This window comes from Alosa alosa, chromosome 6, assembly GCF_017589495.1.
Source record: "Alosa alosa isolate M-15738 ecotype Scorff River chromosome 6, AALO_Geno_1.1, whole genome shotgun sequence".
NCBI lineage: Eukaryota > Metazoa > Chordata > Actinopteri > Clupeiformes > Clupeidae > Alosa > Alosa alosa.
Genome location: NC_063194.1, coordinates 9622510 through 9650283, shown reverse-complemented (window position 1 = coordinate 9650283; position 27774 = coordinate 9622510). Strand labels below are relative to the sequence as shown.

Here is a 27774-nt window from a genome sequence, read left to right as displayed (position 1 = left end):
CTGTGTCGCTGTCAAACTCCGGCTTTTCCCAGAGGAGCCCCTCCTTCCTCTGATCATTCCGGACGGTTCCATGCTCCCAGCGCAGGGTGTGTGTGCAGTGTGAAGCAAGTAGGGAAAGGGGGATTCAGGGACCTCTAGCAAAGATGGATTTTTGGTTTTGAAAAGTCATAGCACCTTCTGAAGGGGGGGGGGGTGTCATCTCAACAAGGCTCATGTATGTTCAGCCTCACCTCAGGCTAACTCTTATTTTGTTATGCCAGCTTGAGGTAGCTTCAAGAAAGAACAACCCAAAAAACAAAACCAAACAAAACAATAAGGGTAATGAAACTAAAAGAAAACAGACATCTTTTCCAAATTTATTAGCATTTCTTTGGTTGTGTGTTGAAAGGATAAAACAGAGTTCCTAACAAGGGCTGTCAAGGGAAAATCAAAATCAATCACACAGAAACCCAAAACCTCCCAAATTAAAAACGGCACTTCCCAAAAAAAAAGTGTTGGCGTGTACACAGACACACGCACACACACACACTCACATAAACATGGAAATATATAAATCAATATCTGGATGAAACACAGACTTTTACAACAATAGAACCAAGGTTTTATAATACACAGTAAATGGTTTTTTTCCTAGTTGGTAGATTTTAGGAACACCTGAACTTTTTACATCATTCTAGAAAGACAGGGAGGGGTCCTAGAGAACTGGGTGGATCCTGTTGTTCTTTAGTGGGAGGGGCATCTGTGGTATTCAATCAAACTCACCCAGTTCTGTGCACCTTCCCTCACTGTGTTGGGGTATAAGGGTGACATCAAGTCATGTTTCATCGCTTCTTTCCCTTTTATGCTCATCTGTTCCTTCCATCTCTCCCTGATGCCCATCAGGAACACGGGATCTTTGGGAAACATGACTGATGTCAGAGGGGCAGACTGATGGGGAATTCTGGTGCCGTTCAGTGGAACTACAAACCCATACATCTGGTGTCGCTCGGTGCCGATATCCTAGGCGCACAACTTGGAGAGCACAACTTTACGTTTGGAGGAAAAAGTATCAAATCAATTTTAATGTCTTTTCCTGTCTTCCATTGTCTTCGTTTCAAAAGTGTGTATTGCTTCTTAATGGACTTTTCATATCGTTTGTGTTTCTTTGTCTTGTTATTCCACTTTAAAAGAAGCAGACGGCTCCGATGTCCACTCCAAACTCCTGGTCAGCACCTCCAATGTCCATGGGAGCAATGTCCACGATGGGCAGTCTGGATGTCTTCTGAGTTTTGTACTCGATGACTGTCTTGCCCCACTGGCCTGTGTGTGTCTGTGGAGACAGATAAGTGTAAGAGGACTCGACAATGACCCGTGGTGTGGGACTGTCATTTACCAACTGATGTAACTTTATCTCCCCCAACAAGAATCTGTTCAAGTCTCCCTCCCATTCTTTTTGGACTCTGTGTGTATTTAATCTGAGAAAAAGCACACGTATGTTGAGCGAGTGTGACACGTACCTTGCAGCCATCCTCGCTGACGCTGTACGTGAAGCGGCTGTTGCCCTCAGCTCTGATCTCGATGTCGTTAGAGCCCTGGAGTAGAAGAGACTTCTTCAGGTTACCGGAGGCCTGGTCCATGTAGGCAATGCTGTTCTTGCAGTGGTAGGTGATGCTCTGGGAGGCCTCTGTGGACAGCAGCCTCAAGAAAGTCAACTGGATGTTGGCGGCGTTGCCTGGCTGGGTGTCATCAGCATAGCTGAACTGTAAAAACAAAACAAAACAAAACACCAGTCAGACAAAGGGATTTTGTCACAGTTGAAGAGAAAGAGAAAGCAAGATGGATGGTGTTGAAACACAAGAGGGCATCATACTTTTGTTCATAACTAGTAACAATCAGATGAAGCACTCACATGGAATCCGCCATTCATGGTCTCGCCAAACCAGACGTGTTTGTGCGCCTTGCTCTTGCTGCTCCACCAGTTCTTGCGTGGGACACTAGGAGTGTTGGGTTTGACGCAGGTCTCTCCAGTCTCCATGTTGCAGAAGACCTTGATGGCATCTGCGGTGCTGCCCAGGTTGGGATCCACCCAGTAGTCACCTGTCACAAGGTCCACAGAGCTACATCAGATCACTGGCTCTTTACTGTTGATGTTTATGAATAACGTCTTCATCTGACTTCTCTGTCATCTTGCACCTCTCACTTACCGCTCTTCCACTCAGGGTGGCAGAGTTTGAGGTCCCTGCAGGTGCGTGCTGGGTTCTTGCGGGATCCGTCAGGGTTGCGCATGTCCTCCAGCTGGCCAGTGATGGACTTGAGTGTGGAGTCCACCTCCATGTCGTGCTGCCTGAGGGAGCTGGATGGGTCATCTGCCCGCATGTATCTCAAGGGGTCTGGGCCCTTCTCGGTCTGTCCCATTCCAGCGAAGGCAGACATGTCAATGCCAGGGCCTGGGGGACCAGGAGGACCAGGGGGTCCAGCGTTACCAGGAGGACCCTGCAAGATGGGGAAAGAGAGAGAGGGAATACAGGTGAGAATCTGAATGGATCGTGATACATAAGCATTTCCTGGTTCCTGGTTGTCTTGATGGTCTAAGAAAAATCAAAATTTTTGGGAGGCTCTGCCATGCAAAATCCCATTTCGGATTATTACATATCTATGTCTGCATGTTATAAATCCTGTAAGAAATGTATATCAAGAACTCCGTCTGCCTGACCAGGGGGTCAGTGCATGTCAGAAAGGACATCAAGGGACAGATATTCCCACTGCACTGGGACTGGACTCACAGCAGGACCAGTCTCTCCAGAGCGTCCACGAGGTCCAGGGGGTCCGATGGGTCCAGGGATGCCGTTGTTACCATCTTTTCCGGCAGCTCCAAGTGGGCCAGGGGGTCCCTGCATGGAAAGCAAAATGCTTTGATATGGACATACTTATGGGAGTGCCATCTTACAGCAGGCTTTGGTGAATTTTAAAGAACAATGTCAGAAATGACATTTCCTTACCTTAGCACCAGCGGGTCCAGCAGGTCCAGAAGCACCAGCATCTCCAGCAGGACCCTAGAGAGAGAGGGAGAGAGAGATGGAGGGGGGGGGGTTAGTTCTCATGTTATTGTGTTAGAATAAGATAAGTGTAAGATTAATACGTTACAATAGTATTTATGCGTTGTGATGTAATTGGCAGGTTGTGCTGAGTCTGATGTGAATCTTTGAGACTGTGGCTGGTTGGTGTTGGCGTAGCATAGGTGTGTAGGTGAGTACTCGCAAAAAGGCCACAACACTGTGGTGAATGTGAGATGGCAGGTGAGGCATGTTGAATGTTCTGATGCTGTGACAGGTGTGTCTGGATGCGTTATGGGGAGAGTCGAGCATGTGTCACTCACAGGAGGTCCAGGCAGACCCTGCAGACCAGTGAATCCTCTGTGTCCCTTCTGTCCTCTCTCTCCAGCCTCGCCGGCCTCTCCCTTGTCTCCGCGTGGGCCTTGGGGTCCCTGCACATCACAGCACATTAGTGAGCATGACTAACTAGATAACAGCAATACAACTGCCTAACAAGTAAAGCTATGTAGTCAATGCTTACATGCAGTCAATGTCTACACGTTTGTTTAAGGGAACAGACAAAAGGACATATACTCACAGCCATGCCTCTTGCTCCTGCAGGGCCGGGGGGGCCAGCAGGTCCTTGGGCACCCTGAGAAGAAAGAGAAAGAGAAAAGGGAGAGAAAGTGAATGAGAAAACTTTACTGTGTATGAAATGCCAGTTGTGCAACAATGTCTTAAGTCATCAATAATTAAAATGTCTTATGAATAATTTACAGTATGCTACAAAGACATTAACATGATTGATGTCTTAAAGAGGAGTTAGGTGGAGGTGGAGTCAGTGATGCTGGAGAAAAAAATGGATGATAATTTTTTTTTAATGTCAACAGCCAAACAGATGCACCTCTCCCTTGAGTGATGATGACAGTAATATTGTTGGCTTCCCTCATCGCTTCTCACTGCTCTGTGCACCAGCACTAACACCACCTGCTGTTGTTTGGTTTAAACGGGTGTTTATGAGTGTGCCCCTTTGTTTGTTTCCAATTTACAGAGCCAAGCCTGTGCATGTATGAACGTCACATGCTTTTTCAGCAGATAAACAGAATGGTGATTGTGACAAAAAGTGTATTGTAGAATTAAGCAATACGCCCCGAGAGGCAGTTACACTGATTCTACAACAGCTAAGGGGCGTTGTTAGGCATGAACGAGCTGCTAGCTAGCAGCTACTTTAACTTTTGTATCAAGTTATGGTAGTGCAGTAATATAGAACGAAATGCGGTCAAGGTATATGTTTATGCTGCATTTTACAACGGCATCGAACGCAATTTAGCCAATCCCAATCAAGGACCGGAACTATCAGTTTTAGAATCAGTAACTCCCCCTCTATGTAATGGCTATGAAACCGTAGCCATGAAAATACTTTAGTTGTTGGGTAGATAAGATGAAGCGTTGTGATATTGATGTTGGCTCCTTCACACTCATTTAACTGGAGCTGCAACAGTAGCAATGGCCATTGGCAAGCTGCCCAGTGAACCGTACTGTTCATTGTACGCCACTGTAGCTTTCACCAGCTACCAGACAGCCATGATGTTATGAATGTGTTTTTTTTATCAGTGTGTGTTATGATGGTGATACTCACAGACTCTCCTCTGTCTCCCTGTTTGCCCGAAGGTCCGACAGGCCCGGGGGAACCGGTGGCACCAGGAGCGCCAGGGGCACCAATAGGTCCGGTGTTACCACGCTCACCCTAGAGGAGAACACATGAAAGAGTCTAAACACTGCTGTACAGTGCACACAGGGTTAGGCCTCCTCTGTGAGAGTCATACATCTTGAAACAAAACTCTCTGCTGAAAGGGTCTTCATTTGACCACTTTGACTCTTTGGGGTGCCAGCTTTGTATCAAGTTTTCAGCTGTTCAATCCTAAGTAATAACAGTGAGTGGTCAAGAATAGGATTTTAGGATTTAATAAAAACCCTCGCAATAAAGAACCTTCGCTTCAAAGGATCAGACATGTGTTCTAGAAATGTCTTAAGTAAATTCAAATAAGTTTTTGGCTTTGGTCAAAAGGGAGGTTAGTGTTAGTTCAAATAGGCCATGAAGTTAAGCTCTGACTTAATCTGCTGATCAGAACAGGCTCACAGCCTGACAACTAAACTGATCCCCTGCTACGCCTGCAATTAGCTGAATTCTGACAGTATATTGCTGCCAGTTATGTTATATATATATTCAAATTCATCACAGGACATTTGTAAATAGTGATGCCCGCCATAAGAAGACAATATAGAGATCTCACTAAGAATAAATTGGAGGTGTATGACCCGATCAGCTTTAACTGAGAGAGAGAGAGATCATGAAGGCCACAGCACACAAAAATGTCTGCTCAAGAACAGGCAACATTTAACTGGATGTTAAAAATAACTCAATTATTTGCAAACAGTATCTGACCTTTTGCATTGTTTGACCATAAGATAAAACAATGTGAGTGCCTGTAATGCATTTTGAGAAACTGGCCAGGGCTCAAGATGACCCATGTGACTGGTGACATAGACAGAGGGGTAGACACTAACAGTATATACATTCTAGTTCAGAATTGACTGCCTTGACTGAGAGGTCTTTGTGCATGTTCTATTTCTTAACATAAGCTTATCAAATCCAGAAGTTCCTCGCTGTTCATTGTCACAATGGTATTGGGGTATGCTGCTGCACAATCTACTGTTGTTTCTGATTGTGTTTATGATGTCTGATATCTCACCTTGACTCCAGCAGATCCATCTCTACCAGGAGGTCCATCAGCACCAGGGTTACCCTATAGGACAGGAGTGTGTGAGAGAGAGAGAAAGAGAGAGAGAGAGAGAGAGAGATAGAGAGGGAGAGCGAGAGAGAGAGAGAGAGAGAGAGAGAGAGAGAGAGAGAGAGAGATGCAGAGAAAGGGAAAAGGGAGATGGAGAACAGTAGCATTAAAGCACATTTCCAGAATTAATGGTCTCTGACACTGAGCCATTTCCCTGATGTTGTGGTGTACAAACCTCTCTTCCGGGCTCTCCAGCGGGTCCACTCAGGCCAGGAGGTCCGACAGGGCCAGGGGGTCCACGGTCACCACCAGCACCAGGAGCTCCCTGTTTCCCTGGTTCACCCTGTGGTGCAGCAAGTCCAGTCATCCAATTATTCAATTGCCTAATTAATGTGTTTATTAATCAACTTAAGGTGTGCTTAACTAAAACAACTGCTCAGTCAAGTATTTTACAGAAATGATTTCACAAGTGGTAATATTCAAGTCTAGTGAATGGTCTTTGAATGGTCTTTTATCCAACAAAGCCCACAACAACCATCTACAGTACATTAGTCTGAAAAGATCCACAGAACCAAACGAAGCCTTATTCTGATCATAGGCTATAGCTACACTATATTGGCAAAAGTATCTGGCCATTACACCTCCAGGAACTTCTATAACATGCCATTCTAAATCTATAGGCCTTGGATAGAGATAAGAGCAATAGGAGCTTGCACTCTTCTGAGAAGGCTTTCCACACCATTTTGGAGTGTGTCTGTGGGATTTCAGGTCAGACACTGATGTTGGGCGAGATGGCCTGGCTCGCAATCTCCGTTAGTTCATCCCCATTTCCGTTAGTTCATACCAAAGGTGTTTGATGGGGTTGAGGATAGGGCTCTGTGTGGGCCAATTAAGTTCTTCCACACACAACTCAGCCAACCATGTCTTTGTGGATCTTGCTTTGTGCACCCTATGACAGTACCATGCTTGAATTCATTGAGCTCTTCAGAACGACCCCTTTCTACACAAATGCTTGTGAATGCAGACTGCATGACTAGGTGCTTGATTTTATACACCTGTGGCAATGAGTCTAAATGAACACATGGATTCAGTGAGTACATGTCCCAATACTTTTGCCAATACAGTATAGTGTATTTAATGGCTCCCAATGTGATGGTTAAATGTCCTGGAGCAGGTAACTTAGGGGACTGTGGTACTTACAGAAGGTCCTGGAAGACCGGGGAACCCTCTCTCACCACGCTGCCCAGGCAAACCAACAATACCCCGCTGACCAGCAAGACCAGATGGACCAGGAGTACCATCAGGACCCTGAGACACAATATATCATTTTGTGAGCATTGACTTCATTCACATGTTGTCTACACCCAAAGGAAATCCTGTAAAAGTACAGCACAGTACTGTAAAACAGGACATTGAAAGATTAGAAAGTGACTAACAGGGGGACCGTCCTCTCCGGGCTCTCCTTTCTCTCCGGGGGCACCAGCAGGTCCACGGAGCCCAGCATCTCCTGCTCTACCTGGGGGACCAGCATCACCACGCACTCCCTTAGGACCATCTTTACCCGCACCGCCAGGTGGACCAGCAGGACCAGGGTTTCCCTAAGACATGACAACAGAAACAAACAGGTTAAATGGGACGAGCCAATATAGCTAAGCCAGTGAAGGACAGTATATCTAGCACCTCCCAAACGTCTAGTGCAATAAGTGTGGAAATGTGTTTAAGGGTTGACTCACATTAGGACCTGGGGATCCAACACGTCCAGCAGCACCAGGGAATCCAGTGGAACCCTGAAGAGGAGCAAGAGAGTGAATGCATCATGGCATGTTGGTATTCATTCATTCATTCATTCATTCATTCATTCATTCATTCATTCATTCATGTATATATTAATATGTGTCCTTCATTTTACAAGTTGAGTCCCAGATCTTAGATCTTAAATCTCTTTTATGAGGGAGCTCTAGAGAGAGCAGGAAATGAGAGTTATTTAGTTCATTCCTATCTGGATTCTCTGAGGTGTGTATGATGTCTCGTATGATGTCTCGACGATATCATGCCATGTTGGTATAAGTGAAAGTTTTTCAGTTTAATTCCTGTGTGAATTCTCGGAGTGATGTGTGTGATGTCTTTGGACTGCTCTACTCACAGGAGCTCCCTGAGCACCACGGGCTCCTTTAGGTCCAGACACACCAGTGGGACCCTGGACAGAGAAGAGAAGATGCGTTAGTAAATATGACATCCCACAAAAAATAACGGCAGCTCACTAAAACACACACTTTGATATAACACACTATGCTTATCGAATTATTTATTTAGCATTCACAATCAATCAATCAATCAATCAATCAATCACTCTTGAATAGGAATTTGGAGTAATTTGGATTATTATTATTATTTCCAGACCCCCCAAATACATGAATGAAAGTGGTTAAAAACTGTAAGGGTCTGTTTACCCTTACAAACATTTTTATATATATATATATATATATATATATATATATATATAACAGGACCTACATACTGTTCCTTGTCTATTCTGTGCAGGAAAGTGTCTCCTCTCAGTCCCCTACAGTGTAATGAGCTGGTTCACTTGACTTACCACAGGTCCGGGGGCTCCAGAGGGTCCCTGAGGTCCAGGGGAACCAGCATCTCCCTTCTGACCACCCTCACCAAGCTCACCCTTGGCACCAGGCTGACCATCTGCGCCCTACAGCAGGCAGGAGTCAGACACAGCTCATTAATGTTTAATCAATTAATCAATCAATCAATCAATCAATCAATCAACCAATCAATCAAACAAATAATTTAATCAATCAACCAACCAATTAATCAATCAATCAATTATTCAATCAAGCAACCAATCAATCAATCAATCAATTGTTCAATCAACCAACCATTCATTCATTCATTCATTCATTCATTCATTCATTCAGTCATTCATTCATTCACATTCATTCATTCATTAATTTATTCATTCAATCAGTCAACCAACCAACCAACCAACCAATCAATCAATCAGTCAGTCAGTCAATCACATTAAAACACAGCAAGAATACACAGTTGTTTCCTAGATAACACATACAGACAGAACATTCTTATCCTTATCTAATATTGACTATTTAAGTCCTTGCACTTACAGGAGGTCCAGCAAAACCAGCAGGGCCAGGAGGACCACCCTCACCACGGTCACCCTGAAGGAGGAGAGGGCGAAATACAGATTGGTCATATGGAGAAAAATGTCTATCAAAGTATGACATTGTGTGTGTGTAATAGCTGTCAGACACTGGAAAAACAATAAGATCTGCATACTGATTTATATTCTTGAAAGATGAAAGTCAGGTGTATGCTAAGGAAGGCAACAAATGTGGTAACAAGATAGTACATAAATACTAAATATTAGCAAGGTTAGAATACTTTTAAGGCCTATCAAGGCCTATATGTCAAAAAGTCAATGTAGGTGTGTTGATATGTAAAATGTCAATTGAATTTCAAAACCATGAAGGTCATTCAAATTACATCTACTTAGAAACCTTATTTGCGTATATGTACCAATATCAACTATAAATTATTATTAGCAACAGTAAATACATATTCAAGTGCAAGTTGATTATCAACAAGGTCCATAGACCATACAAATATGAAACAGGAAGGCACAGATAGAGAGAGAGAGAAATGAGCTCACAAAAGTGTTAGATTGTGGAAGAACATTTTCACAAGTTAGCATGTAATGGTTGGAAACAATGGATGGATGATCATCTAGTTTGAAATGATACTAGTATCTTCATCCATCATTATAATTTCAACTTAACAAGCAAATTAAGGCTGACTCATGAATGATAAAGCATGAATAAAATACATAAAGCATCATTAAATAACAGTACAATTACACTAGGGTCAATAGAAAGGCATTGTTTGCCAACCCTAGTGACATGATAAATTATTGATAAACACTTCTGTATTTCACAACGTAATTTAGTGCTGTCAAAATGAACACATTAGTTATTATTTAAGGTACTTGTGGGAGACATGACGCAAAATAAATTACTGTAGTAAAGAATTATGAGGGGGGCAGTAAACGTACAGGGGCACCACGAGCTCCAGCAGCTCCAGTTGGCCCAATAGGTCCACCTTCACCCTAAATGAGACAGAGACAAAAATATCAACATCATGACCAACTTATTGCTTTGGGGACAAGGACCAGCAAATACAAGGATACTTTCAAGGAAAATTCATGGCTTTAGACCTCAAGAAACAAATAATGTGTTAAAATAATTTTCCCTCAATACACCAAAATGTTTTTGGTGAATGAAAAAAGTATTTTCTAATGTGGAGATTCTTTTTAAAAACTAGAGTAGCCAAACACTCTGATCTCTTAAGATATTTATTAATGACCAACGTTTCAGCACACAGCCTTTATCAAGGTTCTATCAAGGATGTCCGATTCTTAACACATATGCAACTAATCTAAGGCCATATTCCGGCCAGCTTGAAGAATGAAAAGAAGGATGGCATATGGATATATATGAATAACATGTTATTGCTGGTGCATGGTTATGTAGACAAATAAGGAAGACTGTCTACCTGCACTACTTGAATCATTATCACCAATTTAATGTATTTGGGAACAATACAGAGTATGCGTTTATTTATCTATTTTCAAGTTGACAGTGAGATCTTACCTTGGCTCCATTGGGACCGGAGGGACCTGGAGGACCAATGGGACCAGTCAAACCCTAAGAGTAAGAAATCCAGGGACAGGCATGAAACGGCGAAGAAGAGGGAAGACACTGCTCAATCTGCTCCTCTGGGATGCCAGATCATAGGCTATATTATAGGGATGCCAGATCATAGGCTATATTATGGGCTATATGATGGTATTCTGATAATCTGAATTTTGTCCCTTACTCTTGAGCCATCTTTTCCTGGAGCTCCCTCAGGTCCTTTCTCTCCATTGTCACCCTGAAAGGGAGAATGACAGAGACATTTAGAGATGTGTGTGTTTAAAATAACTTGGAGTTTGGAGTAAGTCTGTATAGGTATAGAGTCTGTTTTTGTTTGGGTCAGAGAATTGAATTGTGCCTTCAAATGGTGGATCTGAGGATATGCTTGTGTGAAGTTAGAAGCTTGATGTTTTTAACAGACTGTGAGAGGACTTATATATTTGTCCCTAGTGCTGAACTCACTCTGTCACCCTTGGCTCCAGCAATACCACTGGCTCCTCTCTCTCCAGGCATTCCCTGGAGGCCAGGGGGTCCCTGAGCACCGGAGGGCCCTGAAGGTCCGATCGCACCCTGTCAGACAACACACATTAAATACAACATGAACAAGAGGAGATGTATGGCGAGATACAGGGACAGATAGACACATCTGCGGTGTGAATATAGATCAAAAGTGAGACATGAGGGAATATGTGAATGGAGACAAGAAACAGGGGAAGATTTGCAGAGAAATGTATAAAGAGAGAGATATGTGAAGAGCAGCTTTGAGGAAGTGGTTGTATAAAAATATTGGGTGTTATGGAGACATGAGTGATTCCAAAAGGGGGGTTTGAGAAGGAAGAAGAGACACAATGTATCAGGCATTGAGGACATAAGAAGAACCCTCTATCTTGGGTCATTTCTTCTGATGAAATCACCTTGGGTCCATCAGTTCCGGCAGTTCCAGGAAGACCACGAGGTCCCTGCAGGCCCTGAGGCCCAGCGCCGCCTCTCTCACCAGGGAAACCACGCTCTCCCTGCGGGACGCAAGGAAGGTAGGCACAAACACAAACCATTAACTATCTCACCTGACTGACATGGTGAAATCATTCCCATTGCAACAGAAAAGAGTATTAAACACAAATGATGTGGGGGATCAGAAACTCACTCTTGGTCCAGTAGCACCAGCTGCTCCACCCTCTCCAGGAACACCCTACAGGAAGATATGAGAGGAGAGGACATATCAACACAGGACCTTACGCCTACTTCTTTCTTACAGTAGGTAAGTTTTTTACATCTAAAGTCAGATCTCATGCATACGAATACACCTGGAAACATCCACAATGCACACAAACCACACATTTAATCAGAATCCTGGCTTAGGATATGAATCCTGTATTTGCCAAATAGGCCTTTGAACATGGACACAGAGAACAGCCCTTCTACTAAAGATCCTCACCTGATCACCAGGCTTGCCAGGCTCTCCAGGGGCACCAGAAGGTCCAGGCAGACCCTAATAAAAAGGAAGAAAGATTAAAGATTAGTATCTCATGCTCTGTTGTATATGGTACGTGGGTAACCTATCTGTAGTAATACTAATGATTTAGGTAGGCCCATATTTGTTGGTGCAGCCTCAGGTTCAAACTCACTCACCTGGAAGCCAGAAGGTCCAGCCTGACCCTGTTCTCCTCTCTCTCCAACTGGGCCCTAGGATGGAGATCACACAGATCAAGATCACACCAGACCTTTCTTGTGTTTTCATGCATCAATGGAGCATCACACATGCTGCAATTAAACACATGTCACATAGCCATATGTGAGGGCGTGAGGGCTACTTACAGCAGGGCCAGGAGGACCAGAAGGTCCAGTCTCTCCCTCTTTTCCAGACAAACCCTACAGTGGAAAAGGTGGAGGTCAGTTATATTAGTCACAACATGATCAACTGACCAACAGCTTGAATTTGAACTAAAGCCTGATGGAATACGTAATTACTTACTCTAAGACCGGGGTTACCAATAAGTCCTTTCTCTCCAGGCTTTCCAGGCTCTCCCTGTTTGTGGAAAAAAGATAAATATTAGGAAATATAAAGTTGTTGATATGAGTAGTTGTTTATTTTCGTTTGTGTTTTAACAGCCATAATAAACATTCACATTAGAATATATTACAGATGTCACTATCAACCAAGTATACGATGAACTATAATTCAACGAAGAACTAATATTCACTGATGCTTCATAAGACACTCACATTGGCTCCCTTAGGACCGGGGAATCCCATCACTCCTGGCTGTCCACGCGCTCCCTGAGGCCCAGGGGGACCGGGACGTCCATCCTCTCCAGCAGCTCCCTATGGGGTCAGAGACCAGAGAGATTCAGCACAGGCTTACTGGTAAGACAACATCCCAGACCCAACACACACCCCAAACTCAACTCAGAGAGTCAATGAAGAGATAAAAGATTTCCTGAGCTCAAAGGCTTTACACAGAGACTCCACACAGAAATAATAGACACACAGATTGTGAGCTGAGGACTGAGGCTCAACATGGAAATACCATTCTGGGATATCATAGTGATACCATCTATCTATCTGTAAATTACAGGAACTTCTGTCTGTCTGCCTGTTTGTCAGTGTGTGTGTGTTAACCGCATATCTGTTGAACCGTTCGTCCAATTGATTTCAACTTGGCAGGTGTCTTGCTATTGGCACAAGTAAGTGCAGTACCAAGTTTGATGTTGTTTGGGTAAGAAATGCAAAATATATTGTTAAATATATCAGTAAAAGCTTCTTTTACCACACATTGGCTTTCGCTACTCTACTGTAGCCACTCCCCCTCTCACACAACACAGTGCAGGACCAGAGACAGAGAGGGTAAGCAGAGTTTTGGCAGCACTGAATCAGTGCACAGCACGGGTCAAGATGCAAGATGTTTAGATGATTATCATATAATCTAAACCTCAACAATAAAGACTCCCTGTATGATTCTCATATAATCTAAACCTCAACAATAAAGACTTCCTGTATGCGGTTTGCTTGCATAAAATGTTTCAGTGAATTTATTTTGCAGCCCAATAAATAGGGTATGCAGTGGCAAAAATGCAAAGTAAAAACTTATGTGCAATAAACTGACTGAATAGTTCAGGCTACATTGGAATAAACAAACGAGAATTCGGACTGCAAGGTCCCAAATTGAAATGAGCGATAGGCCCGAATTTAAGGATGTTTTAGAATGCCACATAGCTACAGGTAACAAGTGGCAGACAGAGGGAGATGTCACTTATGCTCCCAGAGACTGTGTCTGAGTCACATTGTTGCAAATTTCATATGATGATGCATCTTTCTACAAAATGGTTTGGCTTCTATATCATTAAGTTACTCGATAGGCTAAACATATAGCCTTAAATCAAAGCTTTAGTCTTATGTTGATTAGCTACAGACAACAAGTGGTAGACAGGGCGTGATGTCACCTACAGTATAGGCTACCAGAGATTGTTTGTTGCAAATTTCATATGATGATGCATCATTCAGCATAATGGTTTGTCTTCTCTATCATGACGTTATTGAATAAGCTTACCAAGAAACATACAGCCTTAACTCAAAATAGCTGTTAGGCTTATGTCATTTTGATCTGTAAAGAATGTCACATGCAGCCATGCCTAAATTCTGCTCACTGCACATTTATTATAGGCTAATGTATTATAATATTCAATATATTAATTATTGAATGCTTAGCTAGAATGATGTTTTTCCCTATCAGCCTATTTTGAAAGCAGGCCTACCTGCGGGCATGTAATTGGTCTACGGGTTTTCTAGGAATAGCATGTTTGAATGGGCACTGCACTAGTATACTAAAGGGAAGGTTTATCATGCTGTCACTTCTGTAAAGTCTTAAAAGTATTCTGGACAAGGAGAAGATGTAGTGCAAGCGGGTCTACATACAGGTATAAATAGCCACTGGGGCCCTGGTTCCATTCCAACCCATCTCCCACTCACTTCCTTTCACTCTCAACTACTTTAGCCACAAAGAAAATACTTTAAAAACTATTTCAGTCAAAACATGGTAAAGACCCTGTTATACTCACACCAGGGCCAACTTTGCCTTGAGGACCAGCATCTCCAGGGCGTCCAGTAAGACCCTGTAAATGAAACACAGAACTGATGTGTGGGGAATGTGGGGCAGATGGAATTCATATACCTGATTTACCTCTATGACTTCAATATGTAATTCAAGATGTATAACACCACTGTCTACTAGAATCCAACTTTGTGACTTACTCTGGCACCTGGAAGGCCAGGCTCTCCAGCGCGGCCTGGGTCACCAGTGCCTCCCTTGGGACCACCCAGACCAGGAACACCACGGTCTCCGGGGGCGCCCTGCACATGACCAACAGGGAAGAGTTGAGTGAGAAGATGGACAGCGTCCATGTTGAATTGTGAGGTAAAAAGTGTCGGTCATTCATGTTGCGGTGAATCCGTGCCAGATCTCAGTTGTACCGTTCTCATTTTGACTGTTTCTTATGAACGGAGCATGCTGCACATCCACAGTGTTAAATAGCCACATACTCATGTTTGGATGGACTATTCAACCAGATTCATTGTTCTGACAAGAAAAACTGTGTTGATTTTGTTTAAATTGTGAAGTTTACACAAAGATCTAGATGAGTATTATGTGATGAGTTTTGTGATGACATCAGTGTGGGGAGATGCTCTGAAGTATGCTAGTTTATAGAGACTTGGCCACATATTACCATATTATAATCATATGCTAAAAATGAATGTGGAAATATGTTTTACTTGACTATGTTTAGCAAATGTACTTATTTCACAATGGTTGTTGTTTGCTCTAATATATACTATACTCTATGTCTGTTTACATACAAAATATAAACAGAAATGGGTTACCATAAATGGTGTTGACCATTTAATGTTCACCTACCTTAGCACCTGCCAGGCCATCTTGACCAGGGAATCCACGGTTGCCAGGGGCTCCCTTTCAACAGAAGAGGCAAACTCAGATTAATTTGAATTGAACAGCCACATGAACCATCAACACATTAAACTCCACCTAATCAGTTGGAAATGCCCTTTCAATCAAGAACACTACAGAACCTATGGACACTTTAGTCATGAATGATTTGATTGGTAACTGGATTTACCATTAACCAAAACTTGAAATGAATCATTATACAGCCGACAGAAGTAAATCTGGGAAACACCCAGCAGACTAGCCAGCATGCTAATTCAAACACACCTGGACATCAGATCGCACAACAGGCTACTCTGAGGTCAACACTGCAGTGAACTATTTTGTCCAAGACCCTCTACATGTCAGTGAACTCACTCTCTCCCCAGGAGGTCCAAGTGGTCCAGCAGCGCCGGGCTCTCCTCTTGCTCCTCTCTTGCCCTCCTCTCCAGCAGGTCCAGGTGCTCCTAGTGGTCCAGCAACACCCTGTATTGCAATAGGAAGCGTATGGAGGATGATTAATGGGGATGGAGCATTATTAATAGACAGCATTTAACTCTAAATCAGTAGAGGTGTTTTTGTGTCAGAGGAAGTCTTTACTCACGCGCTCTCCTTTGGGTCCTGCCTCTCCCTTGAATCCTGGGATACCTGGATCACCCTGTGGAGGAACAGCATCAATGAGTATTGTGAAGCATGGCTATGACGAAGCATGGCTATGACTAGCAATACTTTTTGACAGGGATGAGAGACCAGGAGAGTTGGTGATACATACAGACTGTCCCTTGGGTCCAAGAGGTCCAGTTGCTCCCTGAGGTCCGGGAGGTCCACGGGGTCCAGGGAAACCTGGGGCGCCAGCAATACCGGGACCACCCTGTGATGAGAAGCAGAGAGATTGAATTGGTAGGTGTCACAGGCAGTGGGATCATGTTTTTTCATCTTAATGCTCCACCACAAAGGGGAGGTCTGATGCTAAGTGTGTCTGTTTAACAACAGAAAAATCACAAGAATCTATTTGGCAATATGGGATAAAGAGATACCATGTGACAGCGTACTCACAGCAGATCCTTTAGCTCCAGGGATACCATCAGTTCCAGGGTTACCCTATATGAATAAAAACAGAGCAAACAGCGTCAAGAGACTTAAACACATTAACACAAGAATCAACATGATGCTTCACAATACATCAGACAAGCTCCATTAACAGTATTTATCTGATGATTCTGAAAGACAAAAACGGACTCTGCATCTGTATGCAGTAATTCTGGTTTGATGGTTTCACTTACTCCTGCACCAGCAGGTCCAGGAGATCCAGGAGTACCAGCCTCTCCACGGGGTCCCTGAGCTCCCTCAGCTCCGCGGGCACCAGTGGGACCAGCTTCACCCTGAGGTGGGGACACATCACCACACAGGGTTTAGAGACAAAGTACCAAACAAAGTAGGAACCTCACAGAAAGGCCATACAAGAGGAAGTGTTTGCCAGACTTTCATATGATGTATGATATGTGTAAGTGTTGATCTGCTTCTCACCTTGGAACCTGGGGATCCTGGGAAACCTGGTGCACCAGCAGGGCCAACTGGGCCCTTCAGAGAGAGAGAGGGAGGGACAGAGAGAGAGAGAGGGAGGGAGAGAGAGAGAGAACAGTCAGTGTTGCACTCAGACAATCAGCAATCAGTGACTCTTCACTTTATATCTAACTATAATCTAACATAAGAGGTTTATCCTTGTCATTTTACAAATGTGAACAGATGAGCAAGTTATACTCACATTGGGGCCAGCAGGACCAGGCAAACCATCATTACCACGAGCACCCTGCAGAAAAAAGAAAGCTTGGTCAGTCACTATGGGCTCTTCTGCACCTAATAGACTGGGTGATCTGCATCAGCATGGCTGATTCCAGTGCATGTTTAGTATATACTGTATGTCTTGCGATGTATATATATGTCTATATGTATATATTTGTAAGGGAAAGGCATGTGTTTATGTGCCACTCACAGCGGCACCAGCAGCTCCAGGACGTCCTCTCTCACCGGGCAGGCCGCGGGGACCCTGAGAATGGACAGAGAGAGGGAGGAGAGGGCAGAGGGAGAGAGAGAGGGAGGAGAGGGGAGAGGGAGAGAGAGAGGGAGGAGAGGGGAGAGGGAGAGAGACAGGCCATTAAGACAATACAAGTGAGCGGTTAAGACATCAATGGTAACTGATTGAGACATCCAAAGGTTTTTCTTCATCCAAAGTCTCAGCTCAGGATGTGAGGGAAACGGATGCATCGTGTTACTCACCATGGGTCCAGGGGCGCCATTCTCACCAGGAGCACCACCCTCGCCCTGACCAGAGGAAAAAGACAGAAGGGAAGACACGATGTCAGACAGGAAGTTACAACTCAAGTTATTCAAATGGACTATGGATGTGTGTGTGTGTGTGTGTGTGTGTGTGTGTGTGTGTGTGTGTGTGTGTGTGTGTGTGTGTGTGTGTGTGTGTGTGGTGTGTGTGTGTGTGTGGTGTGTTTGCTATACCTTAGCTCCAGCAGCACCGCCCTCTCCCTTAGCTCCATCCACACCTGGGTGTCCCTGCAAACACACACAGGCATTCAGTCACTCAGGTCACAACACAGGCCAGTGCTGTGTATAGAATTCAGTCCCAGATATCCAATCTCTTACTCTGTGTCCTTTGATTCCTGGAAGTCCGGGAGTTCCTGGGAATCCACGAGCTCCCTGTTAATAGAACCAAAAGTGAAGTGGATTAGGACATGTCCTCTTAGTTTAGAGATGGAAATCCCTATTTCATCTCTGTGAAATATTTGTTTATTGTTTATTGTTTATATATGTATATTTATATTACCTGTGGGCCTGGGGGTCCGCGCTCACCAGCTTTGCCAGGCTTACCAGCTTCTCCCTAAAGTGAGAAAGATAGATAGATGGATAGATAGATCGATAGATAGATATAGAGAGATAGATAGAGAGAGAGTGAGAGAGAGAGAGAGAGAGAGAAAATGTGGTCAGTATACCAATACAGTCTAACACCACTACCTAGAGTACAGCAGGCTATAATACATGGACACAGTGAAGTATTAGCACCATCTAGTGGGTGAGAGACAACAGCACAGAGTGCAGATAAGGTACTGTACAAACTGAATGAAAACATTTAGATTATGGATGGGAACTACCAAGAAATTAATAATTACACAGTGACAAGATTACTATGTTTAGTCTCTGTCATGGGCTTTAGGTGTGAAATGGAGGCATATGGGTGAGGAGTGGTGCACTGTTGAGAGGAGTTTTATTAATGTAACCACCTAAAATCAACCTAAAATCATGGAATTGATTTGGAACAACTTTACACTTATGAATGTGTTTTCAAGGTAATGCTAAATGAAATTCCCCTAGGTTTATGAATAAACACAAAAGGGTAGTATTCACCAAAACAAAATACACAATGGGACACTGAGTCATAATTCATACATAATTCACATTGAGCTGATCCACTAATGTTTGAGCTAGGAATCTTGCTCATGGTATTAAATTAGCAAATAGAGTTTGCCTTGTCATCAAATAAGCTTTATTTAGACTTCAGACTTTACACTGTGCTCGCTAATTTAAATTCGGGCCCATTGACTCAAGAGGATTTTGCATAATAGTGAGCAATGGAGAAAAGCAGATAAGATCAGTGAAGAGATGGTCGGGAAGAGATAGCAGCCTCATGAAAATACTTACATCACTTCCTGGTTTCCCTGAGGGTCCAGAGGGGCCACGGGGTCCCAAAGCTCCCTACAACAGAGAGGGTGTGCATCATAAACAAACAAACAAACAAACTAACTAATGACTAAGTACCGCCTGTCAATGACAGTCAGTGAACACTGCATAGAGTAAGCAGACAGCCATGATACACAACATCTGTGTATAGAAGAGAGGTGTGCTGGGGGCAAACGCAACGGTGCAGTGCAACTCTCTTTAGTTTCGCTTTGATTTCAGATTTCATCAATCGATAACATAGCATAACACTGTTACTCAGTGGTTTAACTTAATGGGGACAAATAACCCAAAACAGGTAAGTATCTCATTGCCTTTCTCATAGATTCTGCAGCATGTTTCTTTCCTAATGTGCAAGTCTGAGGTTAAGCCTCATTACATGAGACTAGAGCGTATAGTGGAAGAGGTGAAACTCACCATCGTATACCTTCTCTCACAGTATAAATAAACAATATTATTCATATCTACCTGGGTCTAAACTAAACTGTTTCAGATTCACCTTCTATTCTATGCTTGAATAATGACATCATAAGAAGGTTGTCGCTGATTTGGCACGATGGCAACTGGCTACTCCTTTGGTATGATAGTCATTAAATATGCAATAATATTAAAACAATACATCATATTATACATTAATATTGCCCAATATTGCCCAAACATAGGCTAGCTGAAAATTATCAACTTTCATCATCCTTGTTAAAACTATATATATATATATATATATAGTTGAAAGTTGATAATTTTCAGCTAGCCTATGTTTGGGCAATTAAGTGATTCCAATTCCAATGTGTCCTTTAGAAGATGCTAGAATGTGCAATTCTATGAATGTCACACTGTATTGTTCTATATGCTTCGCATGAAGCTGACCAGACTGATTTGAGAAGGTGGCTGTTGGGACAAAATGACACATTTGACTCGATGTGATGGTAGGATATTAGGAGACGAATGTAAAAGTAGGGTGTTACAGAAGAACAGATGAGACTGCATATAGTGCTGTAGTTTTTCAACTACACCTCCATCAAATATATCAAAGATACAATGAACATAATGGCAGAGGATGACCGTCAATTTTGAAACTCTCAATGCAAATGATAGTTTCGAACATTTTGTGGTAGAACATAATGCAGTCTATTCTTAACCAAGATAAGATGTAGACAAAGCGAAATCTGTAACGGAGGCTCCTAGGGGACTGGTGGTGTTCTGGATAGTGTGTGTCAGGTACTGGTGTGTGGTGGGACGAATGAAAAACTTACAGCAGGTCCAGGTTCTCCAGCTTCACCAGGGGCGCCCTGGAATCCTTGAGGGCCCTGAAATACAATAAATAGCAACCATCCCAGATTTAGACATATTTAGACTATTCTATGTTTAGTTGGTCAAAGCTGCAGTCTACTGAATAATGGAGGGTTGTACGATGAGTGGTAATGAATCATGTGTGTTTCTTATGTATGTGTGTGTGTGTGTGTGTGTGTGTGTGTGTCTGTGTCTGTGTCTGTGTGTGTGTTTGCATTACTTACTGGAGCTCCACTTGGTCCAGGGGGGCCACGAGGTCCCATGGGGCCCTAAGAGAGACACAGAAATGAAATGTATAAGCCATTTTCAAATGTTCATTTATAAAGCATATTTAGATTTTAGTAAAGACTGTGTATGTCTCCAATAAACAAACACTGAACTTACATTTTCTACTCAAACATAGCTACTGTGTACCTGCAATATTTTCCCTAGATTTGTATTCCTCAATTTAACATGTTTCACTGAGCTAAAATGTAAAACTTGTCCTATTTCCTTTCGACCACTAGGTGGAGCACAAGTTCAGTATCCACAGTGAACTTGTTCCTGTATGGTATGTGCATGGGGGTGTGTGTGTGTGTGTGTGTATGTGTCAGCCGCTCACCATGGGTCCCTGCATCACACCCATTTGAGCACCTCCAGCCTTCTCATCAAAGCCACCAGCCATCTGAGCAGCAAAGTTCTGAGGGGGAAACATGTAACACACAGACACACACATATTAACTCCATGGGCAAACTCTAGTGATGAGCTGATGCTGGGGCCACAGGGAGTGTGGGAGAGGGATGGGGGAGGAGGTCAAAGGTCACACGTACTCCACCAAGTCCAGCAGGGCCTGGAGGGCCAGGGGGTCCTGGGTTTCCGGGAGTGCCGGGTTCACCGTCTCTGCCTCTAGGTCCGATGTTTCCCTGGAGAAGGGGTGATGGGAGGAGAGGAGAAAGGGGGTTAAGGGGATAATCCCTCACATGATTCCTCACAGCGAGATTCTCAAGAATCAGGGCACCCATTAATCCACTTAACCTCCCAAAACTTCAGAGGGACTTCTAAATCCCATACTAATGAGGGCATTTTGAAGCTAAATATAAGAGTTAACTGTTGTACCACAGTGCAATTGTGTATACTTCATCATCAATCAGTCTAGTATGTCTGGTGCAGCTTTATACCATCCCTTTGCTAATGTGTAACAGTTGACTGGAGTAGAGGTGGTCATCTTATTTTACCAGATATCCCCAACTTGGTCCTTGCCATTCTTATGTAAACAAATATCTGTGTGCTGTCCAAAAGCAGGATAAATGCATATAGTTTTCTTAGTCCCTTAGATAATGTCCATGTTCTGCAGTAGTATTCCACTTTCCATGAGGAGACATTTCACAGTTCTGTAGGATAATCGTCCTAACTCTGGGGTCCTCTTTACCTTATCGCCCTTCAGGCCTCTCTCACCACGGATTCCCTGCTCTCCTGGGGGGCCCTGAGGAAACATGTACACAGACATGAGCAACAGAACCCAAAGAGACTGACAAACCACACTGTGAACCGAAACTTTTACAACACACACAAACACAAACACGAACACAAACACTCACCATAGGGCCTGCTGGTCCTCTTGGTCCTACGACCTAGAAGTGAAGGAACAAAGGATTTTGATTAATACATGTCCTGAATAAGTGAGTGTTTACTACTATTACCAGAGACTTTCTAATGAGGAGACACAGCACTCAAAAAATCCTCCATAGAAATGCATGGGGTTAGTTTGTAACGCCAATATGGCCGTTGTCTACACATATCACACCCCTTCCTCAGCAAAACGTTGACATGTGAATACATTGAGCCAATCATGTGGTGTGATGTGAATACATTGAGCCAATCATATGGTGTGTTGTGAAGACATCGTGCCAATCATGTGTTGTGAACTCGCTGCTGGTGCAAGATTGGTGTCGTGAAGCCTTGCGCACACGCATTTCTGCCGAATAGGATGCCCGATGAGTGCCCAAAAAGCGTTGCAATATGGCCGCCGAGTGGAGGGACTTGTCTAAAAGGACTTTTCTATTACTAAGAACTATCAGAGGGACATCTGGACTTGAAAATGTGGATACTGTGGGGGACATATGAGCATCTGCCTTGGATGTAGCAGGTCACTGATGATCAAATCAGGAGTACAAGAGGCCCTTCGGTATAACTCCTGTGAGGTCCTTTCTCCTGTCCCAGACTTCTTTCACACCTGCCTATTCCCCTAATAGAATGGCCTGTCCTGATCTCTACAAATAAACTAAACTAAACACTCACTCAACAGGAACTCAACCATCACCTTTGCAAGTCTACAGAGAGGGCTGAGTAAAGGACTAGAGTTGCTTGACTTACATCAGTAATGTCTCCTGGCTCACCCTTCTGGCCCTGAGAAGAGAAGATAAGCAAAACATCAAAGGGTGACGATTTTATAAAGCTCTGGTCTCATTCAGGTTAGCCATTTCCTGGATTTAAAATATTGGAGGCAACAATGAAACTCCATGTCATCTTTATGCAAACTGTGAGTTATAACAATGTTGAGTGACATTTTAAAATATAATATCAAAGATGGGTTATGCTTTGTCTGGGTCCTTCAATGAGATTTAAATGTATCTGGGGAGAGTAACACAACCGGAAATGGCAATCTACACTGAGGTTGTGCTGATGTCAGCATCCTTTAGTGATCATAAAATGTATCTATAAGCAAGCAACACCAGAAGTCAGAGTACTTTATGAATATAAAATATGTGTGGTGATTGTGCCCTATGGTCTTTGTGCAGATGAGTGTGTATTGGTTCAATTTTGCATACTAATGCTTGTTGTTGCATTGTAACACTTCATGGTCTTATGTGTATATTATGCACTACAATAGAAAAGATAGTTCAAGTGACAACAGTCAATGTGTGCCTACAGTTCAGATATAAATGGGGCAATGTTCAAGATAGGGGCCTATTCACAGAGATAAATCTAGTGTTGCTTGCCATAAGTCATAGAGCTAATGTTGAAAAAATATCGTTAAATTACAATTTTTTTTTAAAAAAATGAACACATTTAACCTTTATTGTAACCTGTTTGTGACCTATTGTAGGCATTGCAGCCAGGCAGAAAGTCAGTCGCACAGTGTTTGTGTGAATGTTGAGGGAATGTGTATGATATGCTCTTCAGCGCATCCTATAGGCCATTTTGACTACTGCACCTGTATTTGTGAAACCGATGGCGCTCAGTAATACTCCAATGAATCAATGGCTTTTTGTAAAGAAATGCTTCACCTCTAAAACACCCATTTCCTTTGTGGCTAAACTGATTTGGTGTAGCTTTTTAACAAGGGAAACAATATGTTGTATTCATAACTTGAGCTCAGTAAGCCCCAGCTTGAGCATGTCTTTTTTCTTTTGTTTAAGGTTGGTTAAGGTTGCTACACTTTAATTGATTCTTGACATAAAATGACTTCTGTCTGTACTTCCTGACTTACCCTTGCACCAATCGCCTCTGGAGTTTCAGAAGAAGATATGTAAAAAAGAGAGAGAGAAGATGCAAGGTTAGAACTGGCCAAGCTGGTGGAAATTCACCAACAGCATAGCTATACACAACCACATGCTTATAAATATCAACTGCTACTCATGCAATGGTGAGGTGAATTAGCCCCTTATAATAATAAATGTGTAATGCTATATCCATAACCAATGCAATAGATCTCAGTGAGTTTGGAAGTAGGTGGGAGGTGGTAGCATTTATCGGTAAAGGACATCCATAGAATGGTATAACAGTATAATGGTATAAAATTGTATGTTTTTCCCTGCATTATTGTATGTTTCAAAAGTAAAATACCTTAAAATAATGGTTAAACCTTCATGCACTGAGACCCTTATGTTTAATGATAGGTTACTATTTAGCATTAAGGTTGTCTTATAAATTGTTAAAAAGAGGGATTTTGAGAACACTTCAAAGTTTTTGTTTTCATCATTGACACTAGTGCTACTGATTGTTATCCTAAAACAGGTTCAGTCCAGCTGGGGAACTATTATCAGTCAGTGACATGACTGTTTGGGTATAACATGACATTCAAGGAGTCATAGATGAAGAATGCATCACAATGCATGTATTCTCACAATCTCACAATGCTCAGTCATCCTCATAAGGCATTATATGATGTTGTTATAATGTCCTTAATTACAGTTTCTAATTAAGTCATTGCTCATCATTGCCATGTACTGAATGGAAGATTCGGAAAGCAGGGGGGGAGCTCATCCCATTCCTGTAGACAAGCTTAGAGATGCAACAGAAAACTTAGAAGTGTTACTCCCGTCCACTCACTCTGGCCATGTTTATTCTGAGCTCAGACCACAGCACACACCCAAACAAACACACACAACACACATACACAAACACACACACACGCACGAACACGCACACGCACACGCACACACACACACGCACACACACACACACACACACACACACACACACACACACACACACACACACACACACACACACACACAGGTGACGCAGGTGAGAGGGAACCCAGAGGAAACATGGAGGAGGCAGACAGAAAGAAGAGAGTAGGGGGAAAGCACGACACAGCATAGCAGTGTCATTTATTTAGAAGAGTAAATAAATTAGGACCGGTGGGGATGCTCTGCTCAGCTGGGCACACGGGGCAGCACTCTCCGACGGGAATGATGGGGTTGGCACAGTCGCGCAGCTCGTCGCAGATGATCTCATCGCAGAGCACGGCGCCCGTGTCACACACGCAGATGCGACACGGCTCCGGCTTCCACACATCCTTATCAGTGTAGTGGCGGCCATCTTGGATGCACCCACCCAGGTCATCCTCTACAGGCCGGCGAACAGGAGGAAGCCGGGGAGGGGGGCGGTAGGAGGTATGAGAGGATTGAGTGAGGAAGGAGGGAGGGAAGGGGAGAAAGATGGAGGGTGTTTTAGGGGCGCTTATGAGGGTAGCAGTAGGAAATCAGCAGGTGAGATACTTGCCAGGCCGTGCACAGCATATGTACATTGATACACTGCCATATCAATGAGGATATGCTTTGATATACACAAATGTATGTGCACTTCATTTTGTGTTATTTTTTATATGCTCACATTGACTCAACATTAATACACTTTGAGACAACATGACTCAGCATTAATGAAATGCTCATGCTCAGAAGGCTCCTGCTTAAACATCAGTAAGACTCACTCACACACGTACACACACACATACACACACACTCATGCACTAAATAAAAAGCACACACGCACACACACACAATGCCAAGCAATGCAGGTCAGATTGATTCTTCAATCCATGACATCAACATGCACAGTAAGACTGCGTATGTATGAACCAGGTGCGAAATCTGCGGGTATGTCACTCTGCTTTAAGCTCCAACATTTACTCTTTACACTACAGACCACAATAAAGTGATACTGTAACTACATGAATAATTAACCATTTGTATACTCTATCCAACAATTCAATACTAAAATCCCCTCAGTCTTGTACCATTGGGTGACTTTTGCCAATTCAGATAAGAATAGTGCAGTGTGTAAGTATGTATTTAAATTCTCTGTGTAAGCTGCACCTGAGCATCCCACTGTTCCACCAATAGGCTACAGGGGCTGCATAGTTTACATTGAGGTGCAAGTTTTGGGTTACTGTGCACTGATTGGCCAACTAAACAGTGTGGGGTTTAATGGGCTCCACAGTCCCCCCCCCCCCCCAGGTCTATTCATGCCCCCTCCACTACCCTCCACCCTGCTCCTGGCTGACCTGGCAGCCCCAAACACATGAATGGCTCTTTCTCAGACGCCACAGGGGCATAATTGACAGGCGGGTGCCTTAAGCAAATATGGACCCCATCAGGTTCTCATAGAGCTGCCAGAGCCAGAATAAACACACACACGGTGTGGCATGAAGAAAGGATGGCTTTCAACTGCCTCAGCCCCAGGGTCCCACCAGCTATTTGGTTTCCTTTCAGAGTTTGTGTAAATGTGCTATTTAGAGACAAAAATGTCTAAACCTGAGGATACGTTAAATGGTTTAAGGTGTTCCCCTAAAGACTGAGGCAATGGACAAGAAATTATGATCATACTCCAGAAAACACTTAAATTATGCTCATGTACTTTGGCACTGATGTGCACCCATGTGCATTTGACAGACACATGTTCTAAAATTAGAAATAAAGTACATGAAATGAGTCTTAATAGTTTTGATAATTTGTTTGTGTCTATCTGAAATACCACATACTAATCGCATACACCCCCTCTTTCTCTCTCTCTCTCACACACACACACACACACACACACAAACCCACACAGGCACACACACAGTTTATTTGTGCGCTTCAGCATCTCCACCTGATGCCCTTTGAGCCTGCCAGGCTGCAGGTCAAATGGTCTACACCAACACACAGATAGCAGTGAAATACCTTAATCCACACTACAAAGCAACAAACAAACTCCGTCCTTGTATGTTTCATTGTTCCACAAGCCACACATTTCAGCACCCTTAATGAGGATGGTTTGTGATCTGATGGCCTACCAAGAGGGACAAATAATGTCTTAGGCTCTGTTCAAAACTCTTGGTTGGAACTTTGTTAAGACTTAACAAGAATACAGCATGCTACAACTACAACATGTAGTGTACGCATCCTTTCTGTTATACTTCGTGGTGTAGGGCTGTGTTATCACCCCTCACCCACAGTTTAGAAATAAACCTTTCACTTGGCTTTTTATGCAGCACCAATCTTTTTGCCTTTTCATCAAAGGCAATGCCAAAGCACTGTTACTCCTAACAGACTGTTCCACAGTAGCCTATGTAACACTTTCAACACATCAATAAATGTGCAAGTTTTCTTTGTAAAATATCAATAGGCCTAAACGAAACGAACTAAAGGAAGAGAGGCGATTGTCTAACACGAGAAAGACCTGCATCAAGAGCAGACCGGTTACAGATTCACCTGTTGAGGAAAAGATTTTAAAAGTTGCGACTTACGGTCATCCTCTTGTTGGCATCTTACGATGGATAGTAATACAACTTGGGTTGCTACAAGTAGCAGAACAGTCCGTGAATCCACAAAGCTGAACATGTCTAAATGTTAGACACGCAGGTCCTTTGGGTGAAAAATCAAGAAGGGATGGAGCTGCAGCGGCTCTTTCGGCGTTGTGTGTGTGTATTTTTGTTTCCAGACTACGGAACCATGCAGTCAATCTTCCGACCAAAGATGGGGAGGAATCCAACGGCGGGCCCGTGCGGAAAGTCAGCACCACCGCGTCAGGCCGA

General features: G+C 43.3%; 1 protein-coding gene across 2 annotated transcripts; it reads right to left on the bottom strand.

Annotated features, from left to right (window-relative positions):
* Positions 1-344: 344 nt before the first annotated feature.
* Positions 345-27774, bottom strand: col2a1a (collagen, type II, alpha 1a). Of its 2 annotated transcripts, XM_048246172.1 has the most exons (54): positions 27487-27774; positions 25116-25325; positions 23962-23978; positions 22845-22877; positions 22070-22102; positions 21901-21954; positions 21302-21394; positions 21093-21170; positions 20716-20760; positions 20455-20508; positions 19166-19219; positions 18294-18347; positions 18113-18166; positions 17969-18022; positions 17735-17779; positions 17451-17504; positions 17223-17267; positions 16985-17038; positions 16741-16839; positions 16514-16558; positions 16230-16328; positions 16062-16115; positions 15836-15943; positions 15431-15484; positions 14770-14868; positions 14577-14630; positions 12745-12843; positions 12494-12547; positions 12337-12390; positions 12151-12204; positions 11957-12010; positions 11666-11710; positions 11436-11534; positions 10984-11091; positions 10706-10759; positions 10480-10533; positions 9882-9935; positions 8938-8991; positions 8400-8507; positions 7947-8000; positions 7537-7590; positions 7240-7401; positions 7004-7111; positions 6039-6146; positions 5765-5818; positions 4651-4758; positions 3610-3663; positions 3356-3463; positions 2979-3032; positions 2763-2870; positions 2184-2472; positions 1889-2076; positions 1497-1739; positions 345-1309 (listed from the first exon to the last, which is right to left on the bottom strand). In XM_048246172.1, exons 1-54 carry the CDS (start codon positions 27578-27580, stop codon positions 1163-1165), a joined length of 4467 nt encoding a protein of 1488 aa, XP_048102129.1. In that variant the 5' UTR covers positions 27581-27774; the 3' UTR covers positions 345-1162. The 2 variants fall into 2 exon arrangements, with proteins under 2 accessions (XP_048102129.1, XP_048102130.1); XM_048246173.1 differs by lacking the exon at positions 25116-25325.